Source organism: Dendroctonus ponderosae, unplaced genomic scaffold (genome assembly GCF_020466585.1).
Source record: "Dendroctonus ponderosae isolate FM_Combo_2020 unplaced genomic scaffold, Dpon_F_20191213v2 Dpon_F_20191213_1, whole genome shotgun sequence".
NCBI lineage: Eukaryota > Metazoa > Arthropoda > Insecta > Coleoptera > Curculionidae > Dendroctonus > Dendroctonus ponderosae.
The window spans coordinates 51,759,920-51,779,279 of record NW_026017110.1 but is presented as its reverse complement, the minus strand read 5'-3'; the positions used below and the strand labels follow the sequence as shown (position 1 = coordinate 51,779,279).

The following is a 19,360-nucleotide window of genomic DNA, read 5'->3' as shown; positions in this document are numbered from 1 at the left end:
TAAATACTAAAAAATCAGTTTTTCCTCATTTCCACCGTTAATTTGGGGTTATATCAAGAAGTGTTAAATAGAAAAGTTTAAGATTTTTTATTATCTTCAAATTTTGTTGAAGTTGCACCACAAATCGCAAAGAAGCGTTTTCAATCCCTAAATTGCATCCCCATTTGAAATTTTCAAGTTTCAATTTTTTTCGTGAAGTTGGACCCTCAATAGCATTTTCCACGTGGTTCGTGCCTGTAATTTTTTTGTTTTTCACAAAAATTAAAGGTATACATATATGGAATTTTTTCGATCTTATTGAAAACTGCAAAGCGGTAGCAGAATTTTGAGAAGTAGTTAAATAAAATTTTTTGCAACTGGAACATTATCAAACTGGAAACAATGTAATATTACTTCAGCATTCTTTAAGCGGCAATTCGGCTTTTAAGGACAATAAAAATAGATGTTTTAAAAATAAAAGGAAGTTAAGGCTCACGGTGAAAAGGAGCGTTGATATCGGCTCCGGAATTAGTGCTTCTTATTTCTGCGGGCATCCGTAATAGTAAGATTGCCCGAGCTTTCCGCATTTAAAAATGAAAAATAAATTAAGTTCTTGATAGGTATAAGCTCATTATTGGTGGCTAGTTAACATTCTGTAGCAATCGCATTAAAATAAAGGGTGAGAAAACGGTTCAGGCATGCGCATTTCAAGGGCGGCTGCGCTGTATTCGGAAAATTTTGTCCAGTTGTTTCCTCTCTTCACAGTTTCGTTTGAATATCGTTGGTGGTGATTGTTAGACAAGAGCTTAAAGCCAAAATAGCTTTCGCGCGATTGTCATGTGACTGACTTTCAAAATTTGCATTTTTTCGTGAAAAATACGGTGTCGGATTATTTTATCTGTACTTCAGGTAGATTGATAATCATGCTTAATAGAAAATTATACTGTGCAAGAATTTAATTTTTTTTAAATCAGAAATTTGAATTAACTCTTTATTTAAAAGGTTTCTGGTAGCGCATGAATAGTTAAATTTAGGTTTTGGCGTTAAAATAATGCTGTTCTCAGTTTTAATTAAAATGCCATGCAATCTTTCCCAAAATGCAAAGCGACGTTTACGAAAGCTTGAGGGACATTAAAATTTGTTACTCGGTCAGGTATTCATTTAATTGCGTTTTAGCGAAGCCAACAATTAAATTGAAATAGTAGAATTTCAAATGAAAAATCTAACAAGAAGCAGAGATATATTTTTATTGCATAAGAATTATTGGTTGGCCAGATTGGAGATCGACTTTCCAATATCAAACTTTCCTGCTGCTTTATGATTTTCAAAAGTTTCTTTCATGTTTTTTTTGCTCCGTCAAACTTTTCATAATGTGAGTTCAGGAGAATTAAATCCAAACTTGGATTTCTGTAATTGTTTCTGCTTTTAATTTAAGTTTGAGCTTTACAATGGTAAAAGTTGGATAAGATCGCATTTGGGAAAATTGCAATTTTTCCCTCCTGCTAAACAAAATTAATTTTAAACTGTTTGCAAATGATCCTGATGGTTGAGTATTAGATTTGATTCATTAGCAGGCCACATTTGAGTTTATCACTAAAAAAACTGCAGTTGAAATTATTCTCACATAAATCGAACCGATGCATTTGCGTTCTTTAGCTAATAAAATAAGTGTCATTCCACTTGAGCGTGATATATACCTGCTTAAGATAATGACGTTTAATTGTTGGCTTTTAAAAACTAATTTTTATTCATTAATTACCTGATAAAGTTGCGATTGAAATCATCTGATAACGAAAATTTGTTGCTCTTCAACGTTTAGAAACATTTTTTGAGCTCGTCCAACTTTAAGATTTATTGTTCTCCATCTTCATTCTTAAGTAGTTTAAGATGCACTAGTTGAATTTTGAAATAAATTCTAATAAAAGAGACTATTCAGATGAAAAATGAGATTCAATTACATTCATGAACCGTCACACCTACTTTCAGAAAAAAATAATGTTTTGTATTTTTTGCTCTGTAATTTTGCTAGATTTATGTTCCTCTAATATAAATACTAAATATTTTCCTTTTGACTCGAAGAAAATGTTTTCCCAGCTCGGTTTATCACACACGGTCGCTTGAAGAAAAGTGGATTCAAAAATACAAAAGTTTTAAATTAAAAATACCTTACGTAATTCAGGGCAGTTTCACATTCGTAAATGAAAAAATTTTCAAAATTATTTTCTATTTTCAAACATTCTCAGATTGAGCATTCTCACAGATAGCCTTAATTGAATTATTTAACGATAATTCAATTAAAGCGGTCAAGATATCAAAATGTATAAAACCATATTTGTTGTTCTAAAAAAAGGAATTAACGACACAAATGAATTAATAAATTTGAGCTAATGAGTGTGCGATGGTGTTCCTAGATTGATGTCAACCTTATTATTATTTTCAATTATGTTCCGTAGAAGTTAAATGGTCAAAAACAATAACATTTGTATAACACTATTTTTGTCCGCGATAATATGACATGAAAGCCATGTAAGCCGTAGGCGATTTAAAAGCTTTAGTGTGACATCAATTCGAATAACAGGACACAATGGAGAAAATTAATTCAAGAGTCGGATTTAATGAAATATGTTAATTGCTCTCGTCAAATTTCAATTTCCGAATATATTTAAACATAACGATCAATAGAGGCTACTATTTCGTTTAATTATATAAATCTGAACGTTCATTTAAAATAATAGTTGATAAATTGTTTCCAATTGATTTCTTTTAGCACCATGTTTGCAATTAAGTGTTTGTCGCAATTCTTCCGACTTTAAAATCTATTTTAAATTAAGCGAAATTAAAACAAACAAATTTACATTTTTTCACTTCGCGCCAACGAGCATGCAACTCCTTATCTTGACAGATAAAATATAGCACACAAGCAGATTCCTTATAATATATATTTAAGAATACCTAAAACGGGTTACGATTATTGCCCTAAGAGCACGGCAATTATAAATCTACCCTTCCTAACAAAATTTTACAGTTTGCATCAACCTAAACTTTACCACTAAGCTGAAAATTATTAATTCATCTTTCGTATTTCCAGACAAAAAGCGGCCCTTAAGAACATTAAAAAAACGACCGCTTAATATTTCCTTCAATTTTTATTTATTGGCAAAGCTGGGGGAATCAAAAGGATAAAATTATTTAAAGCCCTTGATCCCTAAGCAATTTAAAACTGGTGTACAAATGCAAGTGAAAAACTGTGTGCGGTTCTTTATATGGACTCTAATATGAAGTATTTTGTTGAAATAAAATTCAGTGAAGTGCAGTGATTTTAAAACTGAGCAAAACGATTTAATGAAGAGTGTTGTTGCGGTAGGAGCCTCAGTAAAAATGGGCAGGTTTTCTTCATGGATGTTTATGTTTCTGGAACTCAGCACAGGTTAGTGGTGAAGTTAAATATTGTTTTATTCTAAGATTTGGTTTGGGTAGTTGCGATGGGATAAAAGTCATACTTTCAACCTTTTGAGAGATCTGGGAAACATCACGGATTTAATTTGGAATATTTCTGAGTAATCCGCAGACAAATTACTTTAATACTTCTTTCGTAATGCTTAAGTGTCCTCTTGCAAAGCAGGATTTTAAATTACCACTATTACAGACATTCTCAAATACCACATTACTTTCAATGAGAGCTCGAGAAGCACAGAAATATGACCGAGAATATAAAGCGTGTGCTATAGAAGTTTCTCACAATTTGCAAGTTGAATTTGTGAAAAATACGACTCACTCTTTAATGCATTGTGGGAATAATGCAATTTTGGTCAGTTCTAGAGCATTTTATTTTAGTTTGGCATAAATGGACTATCGATAAAGTAACGGTTGCATATCTAGATTATTCCGATATTTTGTATTGCTCGCAATTTGGCAAATATTAAACAAACAGGCAAATCCAAAAAACCGACTGAAATCCAAAAAAAAAACGTTTTAGCGGAACTTGGTGGCAATATCAACATTCAACAATCCATTACTGAATGAAACATCAAAAGAAAAACCTGTGAGAATTTGCCCTGTTAATTTTCACAGTGTATCTGCTGCATCCTAAATGCGATCGAAACCCATTTTGTAACTAAGCTCGTTTATTGGTAGGACCATTTAGAGGTGCAGACAAATTTCGTTTTTCAAACCTATCGAAAAGCCATTGGTGAACGAAGTTTTAGCAACTATTTGCTACAGGCTTAAAAATACTGTTGAAATGTTTTATTTTTTTATGATCCATTGAACAGATTTATGCATCCCATAATATAAAATTAACATTTATAAATGCAGTTGTTGATGTTTTTGCTAGTATTTGGAGTAAAAACATGTGACACTTCCTTTAAACTTTATTGTGTATAACATTTTTATTTATGCCACGGGTGGTTTAAGTGGCTCGTTGCAAACTTGTGCGCTTATGAAGAAGTTCAGGTAGAATGCCTGATGTAAAAGAATAATCGGCTTAAAACTGAAACTAAGATTGCTCATTAAATTTGCCAAGATATTCAGCCAAAATGACAGGGCGCTTGCGAATTTTCCCGTGTTAGCATCTTGTATGCTCGTCGCTCTCACACGCAGTGCAGGTTGGTTTCCAAATCTTATTATTTATGGTTAAGTGTTAACGCGGGGTAATTATTCAGGATTTGGGATTTAAGGTGCGAAAAGGAATCTGCATAAAATTTTGATATCTGGCTTGACATAACCGGAAAATACGGTTGCTGTATTTGGGAAAATACCCTTTATTAACGCTCTTTTATTTAATTGTTTGAGCCGACAAGTAATTACGCAAGGTAGCCCTAATATTTACATGTTAAACGAACACGATAAAAGTTTGCGTTTAATGTTTTCTGAATTTTCAGAAGAAGATCTCAGTCAAGTCAAGTCAAAAATTAAATGGGTTCCAGCAGGAGATAAAGATGAATGATTAGAGTAAATAGGAATTTTTGTACATATCAGTTCTGCGGATATGGATAGGACGATGGATATAAAAGCACATTGCAAAAATATCTATAAAAGTGGTTTTGAGCCGAAAAAACCACCAAGATTTAAGCATTAATCGATAACCTTTTTTTAAATAAAAATTGGCAATTAAGCAGAAGCTTTCAATAAGATTCTAACAAATAAAAGTTTACTAAACATGCATAAAACAACAATTTTCAACACAGGTTAATTTAATTGATTTTTTTTGTATCTGATCGATCGATTGTGTTTCATTCGGTTGCAGTCGCGAATGTAACGTTTTGAATAAAAAATTTGAAAAAAAAAACAAACAATAAAGGGATGTTTGGTTATGACCAACAATGACAAAAGACCATAAATATACTTAAAAATTAGCTGCATACAGATTTGAGTCCGGATTATTTGAACAATTAAACATTGCCTTTAAATGGCACAATTTGTGAACTTTACTAAATACAGAAGGCCCCTAATCTGTATAATTGATTATGAATTATTTACAATATTTGCTTAAGCGAAAATAAACTCCACAATTTTAGTTGAAGATCTTATCAGGTTTTAAGGGATAAAGCAATTATTTGTTCCAAATTAAAATAAATTTTTAAGTTGCACCAAAACAATTCTGGTCAATAAAAACTAGTTAAGTAGAATGAAAACCGTTCCCGTAATGTCATACCACATTCCAGTTCTACTCAGCCATAAATTTCACGAACGAAGTTGCCGAATCATCAGAAAATCCCTAAAATAGAGCAACATTTTATCGGGCTTCATTGAGGCTCTTTATCTAACCATAACCCTGGACACGTCTCCTGTCATGGATGGAAATAGCCGTGCAATCCTCTCAAATGACATGTTTTCAAAATAGTGGAATAAAGTACGGTATATCGGGGGCAAATTAACACCGAGGGATTTGACTAAAAAATCAATCACTTCAAACACGCCAAAACCTGAAGCAACGCGTTACGAAAGACCGGACAGGCATTTAAGGACCATTTTAGCGTTAAATTTTAATTTCGTTTGTTAGCTGAATCATATGTTTAGCAAAAATAATCCGCAATCAATCAACTAACTCTAGCAGATTCAAAAATATACTGGAAAAAGAGAACGGCAGAATAATGTAAACTGCCTTTGTTTCAGTCAAACACACTGAAGAGTGATGAAAATAAATTTTCTTCATATTTTCATCCACTTTGCATCAACCATTTAAAATATCAGGCTTCCATAGCAAATTTTGATTGGCTGGAAGTGCAGTTAACCATCCTGAAATGTCAATCAAAATACGTCCGGCGGGAATTAATCAATCATTTCCGAAAAATGTTGAAGCCTACTTGTCAGCGCAAAAACGAATTTGAGCACAATCTAAATTATCTGGCAGCTGATACACTACGCAATTTTGGTCACGATTATAGACGGCAATAGTGAAACAAATCCTGTGAAAAGTTTATTACCGATTGTCTCACAAATATGGAGTCAAATAGCATTTTTTAAAAATTAGAAACAACCAAATATATCCAAACTGCACTCAAATTTTTATTACTTGGAATAGTCATTTGTTATTTCACTAAATCAACCGTGTTTACTAGACATCTATCAGTTCATATTTATTTTTATTTTCATTTTTAGCGATTCGATCCCATAACCCGTTTCTTGCTATCCTCCATTGCTTTGTTCACTAAGGCCGTTCTACGTTCACCTTTTCTTTAGCAAAATATAGTTGATTTGAAAAACGCTTTATTTAATTTTCACTTTATTCTCTCAAAACAAAGACCTGACTGGTTTTCTAAAGTAAGTAAGCAGATGGAATTTTACAAAGTACTTAACGCGATACCTCTTAACTTGTAAAAACATATAAATACAAATACCTACACTAAAATAGGTAGAATTAAAATATTTATTAAATTAAGGTGACTACCAGCATTTTGCTATAAATGCAATTGCCCTACTTGGAGCCGGTAGTACGAACACACTTCCAAAAATCTTCCATCATTGCCAATTGCTGACATAAAAAGAATTAACATTCTGTTCTAGCTTCCGCTTCCAAAGGGGTTTACTTATTGTAAACAGTTTTGATAATGACCCATTTACGCTTACACCTTAATAGCACTTGCAAGTCTCTCTGTACTCCAAAAATTCTACATTGTGAGATTTTCTCCTTCCTATTTTATAGTTGATTAGCAGTGAAAGAGCCAAATTGCAATAAAACCCTTCTTGCACCTTTCCCAGTGAAAACCGTTTAATGTAATTTCTTCGGATATTGGCTGGAAAGATGGAAAAATTCAACTCGAGGTAATTTCCCTGTCGTACTAAACTCACCACACTAAAAACTTAAATACGTTTTATAAAATCTCACTCGCTGCTTGTTTAAATGTAAATTTTCAACGATTAATTCAATTATATATTAAAATGACGTATGAAATGTAGTTGCACACTCACTGTGATTTATTATGTGCAGTGACTTTTCCTTTTGCAGGAAAATTACATGAAATTACATTTCGTTTTCAAGTTCCGCCCTAATTTGTTCACTCATTTTTTGCATGTCCGATTACCATTTACAATTGTTAAATATTTAAATTGCTCTACCTTTTTTAATCTGCTGTAAACCAACGGGTGTATAGTTTTCTGCTTTTCCTGAGATATGTGTAATTTTACATAGGCCTGGGAAGGCCAGTGAAGTTTTAGGAGCTAGCGCAATGCTGCGCAAATGGCTTCGTGCGCCAACTCAACCCACTGGTGCGGTAACTCCGTTCCGTTGCTGGGAAAACGTTACTTAAATGATGAGTTAAAAATGAAGTAACCTTCTTTTAGTTGCTTGGACAAATTGGTAAACCATGGCTCAACTACAAACTAAAAAGTGTTCATGACCTTTTTATAGATGCTACAATTCTATTCTCGGGTCTGATTAAGCTTCAATCCACTTTACTAAATGAGTTATAACTCGTCAACTCAGTGAGCCTAAACAACTAAAAGGGGCAAATCAACACAGTTATACCCAGGCCTAATTTTAAAGCGATTGTTGCAAAGTTTATCACTTTTTCTATTCCATGCATTTTTTAATTTAGTGTTTTTGTTTGGCGGTATGTACCTTCTGCTTTCCTCAATATGTCGCTCAGCATAAACTGTAAATAATTTGTAGGATTATATGGAATAGCAGTTGTTAATTTACTTAGAATATCTTTATTTATGGTGATTTACTTGCTTTTAGCGATATGTTATAGCGACACATTATCAACAAATAAATAGCTGTCTTCCTAAATTCAATCAAGGCCGTTGTTATTGCAAAGTTATTGCAAAGCCGAAGACCACAATTTAAACGAACATAGTTTGCGCTAAACGGCAAAATTATTTCATCTAACCAAAAATTCTCAATTGATGTGCGTTTATTAAAAAATATTTCTCTATTTAATGCTTGGGAAAGTAAAGCAAAAAAAACTATAGGCCTCAATCCTTTTGAGGTAATTTTGAATGACTTTTCGGCACAATTACAGGTAATATATTGGTCATAACTTCACAGTGATATTGGCTTTCAGTTGCTCAAGAGTTTGAGGATTGTTGGCGTAAACACGATCTTTCGCATAGCCCCACGAAAAGAAATCTAACGGTGTTAAGTCGCATGATCTTGCGGGCCAATTGAGATCACACAATCTCGAAATTACGCGTCCTGGAAATTTCTCTTGCAATAGGGCTCTAACTGCCAGTGTTGTGTGACTCATTGCCCCATCTTGCTGGAACCACATGTCTTCCAGGTCATAATCTTCAATTTTTCTCCAAAAATAATCAGTTAATATGCGTCCATAGCGTTCAGAATTGACTGTTACGGCTCTTCCTTGATTGTTTTAAAAAAAATACGGGCCAATAACACCGCCTTACCATAATGCACACCATAGGGTCACTTTTTCAGGATCCAACGGCCTTTCTGCGATCACCTGATGATTTTGAGAGCCCCATAGACGGTGTGTTCTGTTTGAAATTCGGTTCAAAAAATCATCATCAACGGCTTGTTGTTCAATCACCCAATTTGCGTATGTGCTGCGTTGCCCATGGCATTGAGGCTTAAGTTCTTGAGTCAGTTGGACTTTGTACGGATGGAGCTTCAAATCTAATTGCAAAATTCCCCACAATGAGCCGTAAGACAAGCCCAAATGTTGAACACGTCGGAAAATCGACGAATTCGGGTCTTTCTCCACTTTTTGAGCGACAACAGCGATATTTTCAGCTGAAAGAATGTTGCGATGATGCCCAGGCTTTACAATATCAGTAACCGATCCAGTTTCTTCAAATTTTTCCACTGTGTTCGAAATTGTTTGCTCTCTGGGTCGATTATGTCGACCTTGATCTGCCCGTAAATCCCTAAACGTTGATACAGCAGAATCACCATTTTTTACAGTAACATTTAATACTTTTTACGCGTTCTTCGACAGTTAAACGATCCATATTCCAAAATGGTAAACCTTCAACTAAAACAAAAACGCTTCGGATGACATTTACCTTTGACAGATATCAAATAGCAAGGTTTTACTTTCCCACCCTCGAATTGGGTAACCCGTTATATTATATACCTAGGTCGAGAAGTAAACTTTTAAAGACGGACTTTTATATACGGGATATAATGCGCGAAGTATTAAATAATAAAAAAATTAAAATTCTTTGCTGCTAACGCGGATAATTGCCTAAATTGATTTAATGAGATTTTTAATTTTCATTAATTTTCTAAGTGTCGCAATATTTGATAGCCTGATGTTCAGTTGTAAAACCGCCGCAATATAGTTTATCGGTCCCCAGAAAATAGATAAAAGTTCTTTCAAAAACTGGTAGAAAAAGCCAAAAATTAGTGAACCTTAAAGCTACAGTGATTTTATAAGTAAAAAATAATTTAATTCCACTGGAACTTAGAGAAGTCAGCAAACTAAAAATAATTAAAAAAAGAAACATCTTTTATTACTTACCTAGGAACGTTTGTATTATTATTATTGACCTAGGTCTAACTTAGGGATAACTTCTGACTAGGGAAATGGAGTAACTAATGGTGACTTATCTACTTATACGTAAAATACATCAACTAACCTTTCAACTAATCGCAGACGGTTAACTAAAATCAATACAGTTAATGCATACAATAAAGTTAAAACTAACAGTTAAAAGGTGGCAAATTATAAATGCCTCGGGACCCATGTTTCATAAAAATTTACGTCGCATCCTCTTTATTTCTTGTAATTTGTAACTTTAAATTTATTTCTCCGCGTCAGAGTTTTATCTAACATCTAAACTGTAATAAAATCTATTTGTTTCTTGTGAGGGAATTCGTTGCTTCCCGAGTTTGATTCGGATAAATATGTAGGTTCAAAGTACTTAATCAAACACTTTCTTGGATATACCCGAATTTATTGAAATGTTTCCCTTTGGAATATTTTGGTTTATCTTTGGAAACTGTAAGCTTGCGTGCTTATATCGATTTAAATATTTTAAAGTTGTTTACATGCAGGATGTCTTTAGGAATTTAAACTAATTACCGCTTATGCCTTTTGCAATGCAGCTCAAGCAATTTCAATTTGCTTTAACGTCCAATGTTTTTCAGTGCATGCGACTGCTGACACTTTACCACTTAATTTTTATTTACTCGACTCTACAGCCCGATTTATTAAATAAATTCAAGGAAAGTCATCAGGCTTGCAGCAAACGATTTATCCTGCGATTTCCGTCATTGTGACACCGAGAACTTTTTAATGAAATTTCGAATTTTTCTTAACTGTCTTATTGCGAAAGGGCAATATTTAGCTGCAGCTTGGCTATTTCAAAGGGGTTAAATTGCACTTCCAGATGCAATTCGAAAAATGGATACAATTTTTCCCTTTAACTGGTTTTCGGATTGTCGTTGTAGGAGTATAAATTAGTCTGCTTGAAAATAAATCTCATCAGTCTCTAAATGCACTTTTCTGGAAGTTCTAAAAAATCAACCAATCTAACAAGTTTCGATAGCAACTAAACCTCGATTGGTTGCGTTTTAACCACCGGCACTAATTGACAGATGAGGCAAGTTTTTCATTAATTTCGACTTGTTTGGGAGCAACATTGATTTCCATCGATCGGCGATTTATGAATGAAACATTAGGCCAAAATATAGGTATTTAAAACTGCCTTATCGTGACATAAAAACAAGTAGCAAACCAATTGTGCGATGATATAAAAGATAATAAGCAGATGAATAGGTATGTGTTTTTCACTCGCATTTCCGGGTCATATGTTAGTTATTCACAATTTATTGCAAAACACCGAAATTTTCGTCTCTTCTGTTTTATAGCATTGAAATTGATGGAGCAATCGGAATGCCCCAACGAGATGATTTGTAGAGAATAAAAATCTGTACAAAATGAGAGGTCGAGCGCCTCAATCGGATAACTAGGCTCTGAGAAATTTAGGACAAACCGGAAAATTGGGCAATGATTCTAAAATTCATAGCTCCATCATTTTCTGAGCTAGAGCTCAGAAACAGTTTGAGCGAAAGTAGGGGCTATAGTGCTCTTTATATGTGAAAAAGGGGGTGCTGTCGGATAATTAGTTTTCTCAAAATGGCGCGATTCAAAGTTTGCAGTGCGTCTGTTCCCGGCATGCCTGTATGCCTTACCGTAAGTCCGATAATAATTCCAAAAAAAGTTTTCAAAAGTTGACATTGTGCGCTACAAAACGTATATTTCAGTTGATATATCAGATGCCTGGAAGCATGCTGAAAACCGTCGTAAATTTCGCGAAAATCGGCCGAATGGGTCTATTACTATACAGAATGTCCCGAAATTATTGGTCATCAATGGTAGGGCGTACAGAACACCTGAAAATAAGGCTTCGTAAGACTTCATGACAAGTGGAAAAATGAAATTTATTCGTAATTGTTACACCGTTTATTTGCCGTTCGTGAAATTTTGGTAGCAAAAACAGCTCATAGATACTCGTCTTTATGAATTGGAAATTTACCCAAAATCTTGTAATTCTACTTGTACAGTCCTCTAATTCAAAAAATCACGAAGTTAAAATTTTTTGAAAAAACGCCCAATTTTCGGGTTTTTCCGGAATTTCTCAGTACCAAATTATCCGATTGAGCCGTTGGACCTCTCGTTTTGTACATATTTTTATTCTCTACAAATCATCTTGTTGGGACATTCCGATTGCTCTATTACCTTCAACGTTATAATAAAAGATAGACAAAAATCGTGTTTTTTGCAATAAATTGTTCATAATTAACATATGGACCGGAAATGCGAGTGAAAAACACATAGCCATTCATCTGCTCATTATCTTTAATACAATCGCCCTACAGGTTGACCTAAATAAGTGGCAGGGATAAAGTGGTGACAAAGTAGGACCGATCGATATATTTCCCAACATTATGGCACGTTCAGACCTGACGAGTCGAGCTTGAGCCGAGCCTGAAGCGCGGCAAATTCATTTGATGTTCCGTCGAAACACCTATCGAAAATGGATCGTTTGTAGGTTTTTTGACCGAACATTCAAATAATGTTGCCGCGGCCCAGGCTCGGCTTGTCAGGTCTGCACCCACCACTATAATTAACCCTAGCTTGTAACTCACATGTTCGCTAGCCATAGGCGTAGTTAATATTTATATTAATCGACTTATTGTAAGCATAAATCTCGATTTTCTACATTACATGTTTGAAATTCAAAACGTTAAAAAAGTAACGTAAAATTTTTAAATTTAGGCACGCTTTAATAGGGATCAATGTAGCTTTTGGTTTGTATATTTAACATAACTTACGCCACGGGCCTGTGTTTATAAATGTTCAAGAGCAATGTAGGTTAGGGAAATTCATTCAAGCTACTTTCCCTGCAAATGAAACAACTTTGCACCATTTTTTTCTAATTGAAACAGTTTATTAATATCCCGATTATCACCTATTAGCACAGGCATTGCCGAGTGCAACGAGTCTATATGCGGTGCTGGGGTGTTGAATGTTTTATTAAGTTTTATTGTACTTACTATCTTAAATTCTTTTTAATTAATTCCTTGATTTGATATTGCAGTGCCGTTTTATTTTAGCGACGTTTGCTTGTCGCTTATTACAAGCTAACCCACTATAACACAAAATTAACTCTTGGCTTCTGTTGCCCTGATACTTGTTGTGGATGTTACCCATATATATCAAATGGATGTGAACCATTGTTATTTTCATAGGACAGTATAAACAAATGCTGTTTAATCTGAGGTGTTTACCCACAAGTAGCTTATCTTCATTTTCACATCAGTTCCGAAAATAACTGTTTTTTTTTTCTGTTGAATGACATACAGTTGAATCAGCAATAGCAATGACCATTCCATTTAAGCGCCTGCGTTCCACTTCTTCTTTTCATGACTTTAATATTGATTTTAATGGTGGTATCGATTTGCAAGCTACAGTAGAAGGCATCAATTGCAGAAGATAGTGGAGTCAGATTTATTTTATTAGTGCGTAAAATGTATAAATATTTCTAGCACGGACTTTTATTAAGGAAATATAAATTCTTTTTATAGCGACGACAGGCAAAAGTCAATGTAAAAGGACCAAACAAAAGGTCCCCAAAAGAAAATTCGATAAATTCATTTTGCGTCCTCGTGCTCCGAAAAACCTAACCTAGATCATATCAGGCACTAAAAAAGATTAAAAGAAAAACAAAGCAACATATCGCTACGCCTCAGAGGCAAAAACCTGACAGCGTAAAATATATTTAGAACAAACCAAGCCCGCACTTCTTCTACCTAACAATCATTTCGGATGAGTAATGGTCTGTACGAGTGAATAACTTTTTGATTCTGTTTAGGAATATTTGCGTAATGAATTGAACAAGATTTATTAAATATATTGAAGTGGAAAATCTTATGGGTTTTGGATGTAAATTGAATAAGCCACCTACTTTCTTGCAAATCTGCATTTATGAAACCAATCATAAATTTGAGAGTTACAGATACACATTTTTGTTTGAACGCCTAACTAGGTCTAACAGACCGTTAAAAATAGAACCATTTCTTAGTTCGAATGAAATGTTCTGGGCGAAAAAAAGAGTACCAGACAGCAAATTTTCAATTTCCGTAAAGATAAAACTACAGAACCCTTTGGATACAGTTAGCGGTTAAACTTCATCTAACAGATGAACGAAAATGATGTTCTCCTAGCAAAAAGGGATATGTTTATAATCCCGTTAGATTGGTAAAACGGGTCATTTAGGCCCAATACCAATTAAACCAGAACAAAGTTGATTAACTGAATAATTCGAGGGAAATACATTTTATTGTTTTACGAAATGAAGTGGTATCCTACGTGCAATTACAAGTGGCAAGGCCTTCACGGACTATGAATTAACTTGAAACTTTATAATTTAAATTTGTTCACCCGCCATTAAGCACTCAGTTCATACTTAGCACTGGCAAATATAAATGAATCCAAGTTATATCGCTAACAGTTCCTGCAGCAGTTAATGTGTTTATACCAATACAAAAGGAGATCCTAAGCTATATAAATGAATTACGAGTTCTGAAGATATTTAATAACCAGTCAATCCAAATTTGATTTACGGCTATATTTTGTAACCCTTTACATCAACAGTTGCAACCTTTATCCTTTGACCCAAAATTGTAATAGATATACTTCAGTTAAACTGTCCAACTAAAACAGTAAAGGAAATTAATATTCTCAAATAAGGGATACTAAGCAAACCCCAGCGGGGCTTACATTAGACCCTCAACCTAAAATAGGTACTATCGAAATTGCTCTTAAATAAAAATTTCAAGTGTATACATAGCCACAGATTGCGACTTTAATCTGCATAATTTAAAATTAGCAGGAGCATGCAAAATATTTACATTTGTTCCCGAAATTGCCTGCATGTTGTGGCACTAAAGACAACTTTAATTTTCCTATTAAAGAATTGAAATGAATGTAGCAGTTCAATTCCAATCAGGTGGTGGACACATACATGGAGAATGAATTAGTAGTTATGGCAATATTTTATTTTTACTTTTTGGACTTAATTGGCGTTTCTCATCGAAATGGTTTGAGAGAAAATGTATTACTGATACATGTGTTATGAATCGGTTTCTTATAAAGGGTTATTCAAATGGCCCACATTGAATTTCTTTAAATATCACCAAATTCCATGGCCGTGGTGGCCATTCTATAGCCAGCGATTTGAAATGAAAAGTTTTTAGGTATTCGAACTAGTGTAGACCAGTAATTTCAACGTAGCATCCGCGTTTTATAAACTTTTAAAAATGTATGAATTTGACGCAAGACACTTGAGTAACTCTGTATATGTACAACATATGTTCAGGTAAGTTACGAACTTCGATTTAAAACTAAATTTAAAACAACATGTATCAGCTAATAGAATCATTTTACGTTAGGAATTGTTTATTTGCAGTTTTTGTCTGAAGGTAAATGTAAAATTTTGCTCCATATATTTGGCTCTGAAACCACGGTAGTGAAAGTTTTGGAATTGAGTAAAAAATACTGCCTGAACAATATTACGAAAACAATGTAAGCCGAAAAATATGTCTGCTAGAGGAAGCTGAGGACTTATTGCAGCTTAGCCAGATAGATGTACGATTTTTTCGCATTCTCTTCGGTAAAGAATTAACAAGAATTATTAGGTCAGTATTTCACAGAATTCAGGCGATATTAATGTGAAAAATTGTATCCGCATATATTTCGGCATTTTATGTATACAGGGTGATTCACAACCTTATGGACACAGAGCAGGGACGTGTAGAGGACATCAAAACAAGTGTGTCGTTTAAGTTTTTTTATCAGGCCCATGGTTAAAGAGATACAGGGTGATAAAAGTTTTAAAAATATTGGTATTTTCTCTTTAACTCCTACAGTTTATGAAGTATTTTGAACGTCGGCTACTGTTCAGTCGCTTTGTCCGTAGGTACGACAACTGTTTGCGCAAATCTACAGGGTATTTTTTTCTAGGGGCATACCCCATTTTACAACCCTAACTTTTTATGATGCGCCACTGACTTCGACCGAACAAATTGTCGAGTTTGCTGTCCAATTTAAGCATTTTTTTTATCTTCTCTGCTTTGCGCGGACAGGAATCACAAACTTACACAACAGCCATGAATATTCCGATCAAAATCTATTACATTAACCCATCATTACCAAAGAGAATTTCAAATTAATGTGTGGGCCGGAATCGTTGGTCGATATTTGGTTGGGCCAGTTATTTTATCTAATCGTTTGAACGGTGCAAGTTAATTGCTTTTCCTACAAAATACTCTTCCAAAGGTTCTTGAGGATTTGCCTTTTCAATTGAGACTTAGCATGTGGTATATGTACGATGGTGCGCCTCCGCATTTCTCTATGAATATTCGTGAATTTTTTAACCTAGAGTCTCGAAATCGATGCATAGGTCGCGGAAATAATTGGCCGCAACGCTGGCCACCGCGATCGCCAGATTTGAATAAGTGTGATTTTTTTCTGTGGGGTCTTTAAAAGAATTTGTATAGTCAACGCCTGCTGAAACTACATAAGATTTATGGCATCGTATCAGTAATAAATGTACCATTATAAAAGCTTACTTTCAAGTATTGGGAAAAATTGACTTTAATTTTCGGCAAAGGGTTCATTATGCTTAAGTAAAAACGGAGTCCATTTTGAACCGCACCTTTAATTTATTAAATTAAAATTAAATAATTTTAAAAACCTGATTTACTTTTATGAAATTCACTTACATAATTCATAATAAATTGAAATATTCGTTACATAAATAAGATACGAAAAAACTGCAGGAGATTAAAAAATTCTTAAATTGAATAACAAATTCACAAATTTGTTCGGTCGATGTCAGTGGCAACTACAAAAAAGTTCGGGGGGTAAAAGAGGGGTATCCCTCTAGAAAAAAAGCACCTTCAAAACTTTCGCAACCAGTTGGCTTACCTACGGGTAAAGGGTCTAATCCGCAACCTACATTAAACATTTGAGCAAAATATCTTATAAACTGTAGGGGTTAAAAAAAATATTATTTTTTAAAACTTCAACACCTTGTATCTCGTCAACATTGGGCCTGACAAAAATTTCTTAAATAGAAACTCAACTTGTTTTGTGGTCCTCTCCAAGCCCCTGCGCTGTGTCCATAAGGTGGTGAATCACCCTGTATATGTATTTACATCCACCATAAGTATTGATCAATTGAAATTAGAAAGAAGTATTTTTCTTCTTCGTTTGTCGCTGTTTCAGTTATTAACTATCCTTTCAATATTTCATCTATATACCTACTTTTCACTTAATAGTTTGATAGCTTAATGATTGAAAGCTAGTGAAAAAAGCTCATATTGTCAAAGGTAAAAGTTGTTTGTATCACTTAGCTCTTTTACGAGTGAATAGAGTATAAAAGTTGCGCAAAGTTTCGATATTGAAAAGAAGTTTCTCCGCGTTTCCATTATAATATGGCGACCCAATTTTTAAAACCTATGAACTTAATTACATTTGGCACGTCCTCCGTTCTATAGCTGGAAGATTTCGCCCTTAATTAGTTCCTGATAAAGCTGAAAGAATGCCACTTAGCAGTTAGTTATTGAGACCGCAAATTCATCATTCCTTAAATACTCCTCAACTCCTCTTATGTAATTAGAGTTCAGATGTTGATTCTATCCGCAAAAGTTTCCAGGTCTGTTCTTTTCCGGTTCTTATTTCTTTTACCCTCTTTTTATCGTCGTAGTTTTGTTCTTTCGTCCAACCTCGGTAAGTCATTAATGAAATATTTCTCCAGATAGAAAAAGTTACGCTGGCTCTTAAACTAACCTAACCCATTTTATTTGATGGCTCTCGTGCAGCCCAACTCTTTAAATGCCGCTTTGAAAACAATTAGTCAATATCACAACTAAAATTTCAATATTCTATAAAGAACTCTTGAACAAATAATCTTTCAATAAATATTAGGCAAGTGTTTTGTGTGGAAGCGTCATAGAGCTGAAAAATATTTTTCGAATGCTAGTTAAATAATTAACACATTTTAACGAAAGATCTTGTTTGCGCTGAAAAATCATTAGCCACTTGCAAGAGGCACATTTACGTGTACACACCATTACTGATGGAAAGCCGATTACTACTCGAGAGGCTTAGTGCATAAGTGACTTGATTTAAACACTACACTTTATACTTGCGCAACTAGTTAAGTAATATTTTCAACTGACTTTCACATATGTGGATTTTGGATTAAATAAATGAGACTATAAAAGATTCAGCCTGGTTTATTTGCCCACAGCGGCATGTAAACTAGAATTATCTATTCTATTTTGTGCACTGGTATATTTATTGAATTAAAGGAAACAACTTTGTTTACTTCAAGCGTATGCGAATATGGAACAGTATGGTGTGTTAAATTGCACATGTTTATTATTTCAGCATTAGTAATAAGCTCAAATGCAAATTTAAATACATTTTACAAGTTATGCTCCATTTAAGCTTAATGTAAAGGGCGTATGAATTTCATTTACCGATTGATGCCGAAAAGATAAATATTTAATATAATTGTACTTTTTAGTCTCTCAATTTGATTTGGAAGCAATCGAGAAGGTTCACTAAACCCCTGTTTAAGTAAATAAATAGTGAAAAGGTCGACTACATTGTATATGATTTCATTTTCCAAAATAAAGCCTTATAAGAAAATCATGACATCACTATCTTTTTTGACTGGGATTATATTTGATATAGTACATAATTTACTTTGAAAATTTGAGTATACATAGAAGATCATATGACAAAAGATACCAGCACTCTCGAGATATCATATATGTTTAAAACCCAGAAAATTGTTCTCCTTTTGTACTACAAAATAATCTGTTTTGTTCAAAGAGAACACCTGGATTTCTTTGAAACCCGAGAAACTATGATATCGCATTTTTAATATTCCTTGTATGGAGATAAAAGAGACGCATAGACACCAACAGCGATACGTAAATGGAAAATTTAATTTTGCTTCCATGCATATATTCGTTCCAGAAACTATTAAAAGTTATTAGGTTTTTCGAAGCTTGTCTAATGTAACTTTACGAGCTGCTGTCTCAGATAATAATAAAGAGAATATAATATTTTCAAAAAGTATTCCATGGTTAATTAAACGCAGTTCGCTATTCTGTATCATATCATATTAAATATGCTCCTAAACATTGTAACTCTAGCAAGGACTGATCTTTTCATATTATATCTTCTCAATTTTGACATAGTAGAGACATTTCTGACAAAATAGTGAGTAGGATATTACCGTACAATTTTCTCCGCGTTTTGTTTTGGCATAATGGTGTTCTTTATGGATATTTAATAATTCATGCAAAATTAGTATAAACTTAATTAAAATCATCTTCACGGAATATCTAAATACTCATTTTTGGCTTGTGGAAATCTTTTTGATGGTGATTTGATTT

General features: G+C 33.8%; 1 protein-coding gene across 2 annotated transcripts in view; it reads left to right on the top strand.

The window, feature by feature from the left end:
* Nucleotides 1-735: 735 nt before the first annotated feature.
* Nucleotides 736-19,360, top strand: part of LOC109537191 (hemicentin-2) — a 295,811-nt gene continuing 277,186 nt past the window's right edge. Inside the window, exons 1-2 of one of the 2 annotated variants that reach the window (XM_048669075.1) lie at nucleotides 736-888; nucleotides 3,175-3,406. In XM_048669075.1, the coding sequence (XP_048525032.1) occupies nucleotides 3,322-3,406 (85 nt within the window). In that variant the 5' untranslated portion in view covers nucleotides 736-888; nucleotides 3,175-3,321. Of the gene's footprint in view, nucleotides 889-3,067; nucleotides 3,407-19,360 lie in introns of both variants that reach the window. The other variant, XM_019903794.2, reaches the window with a different exon arrangement.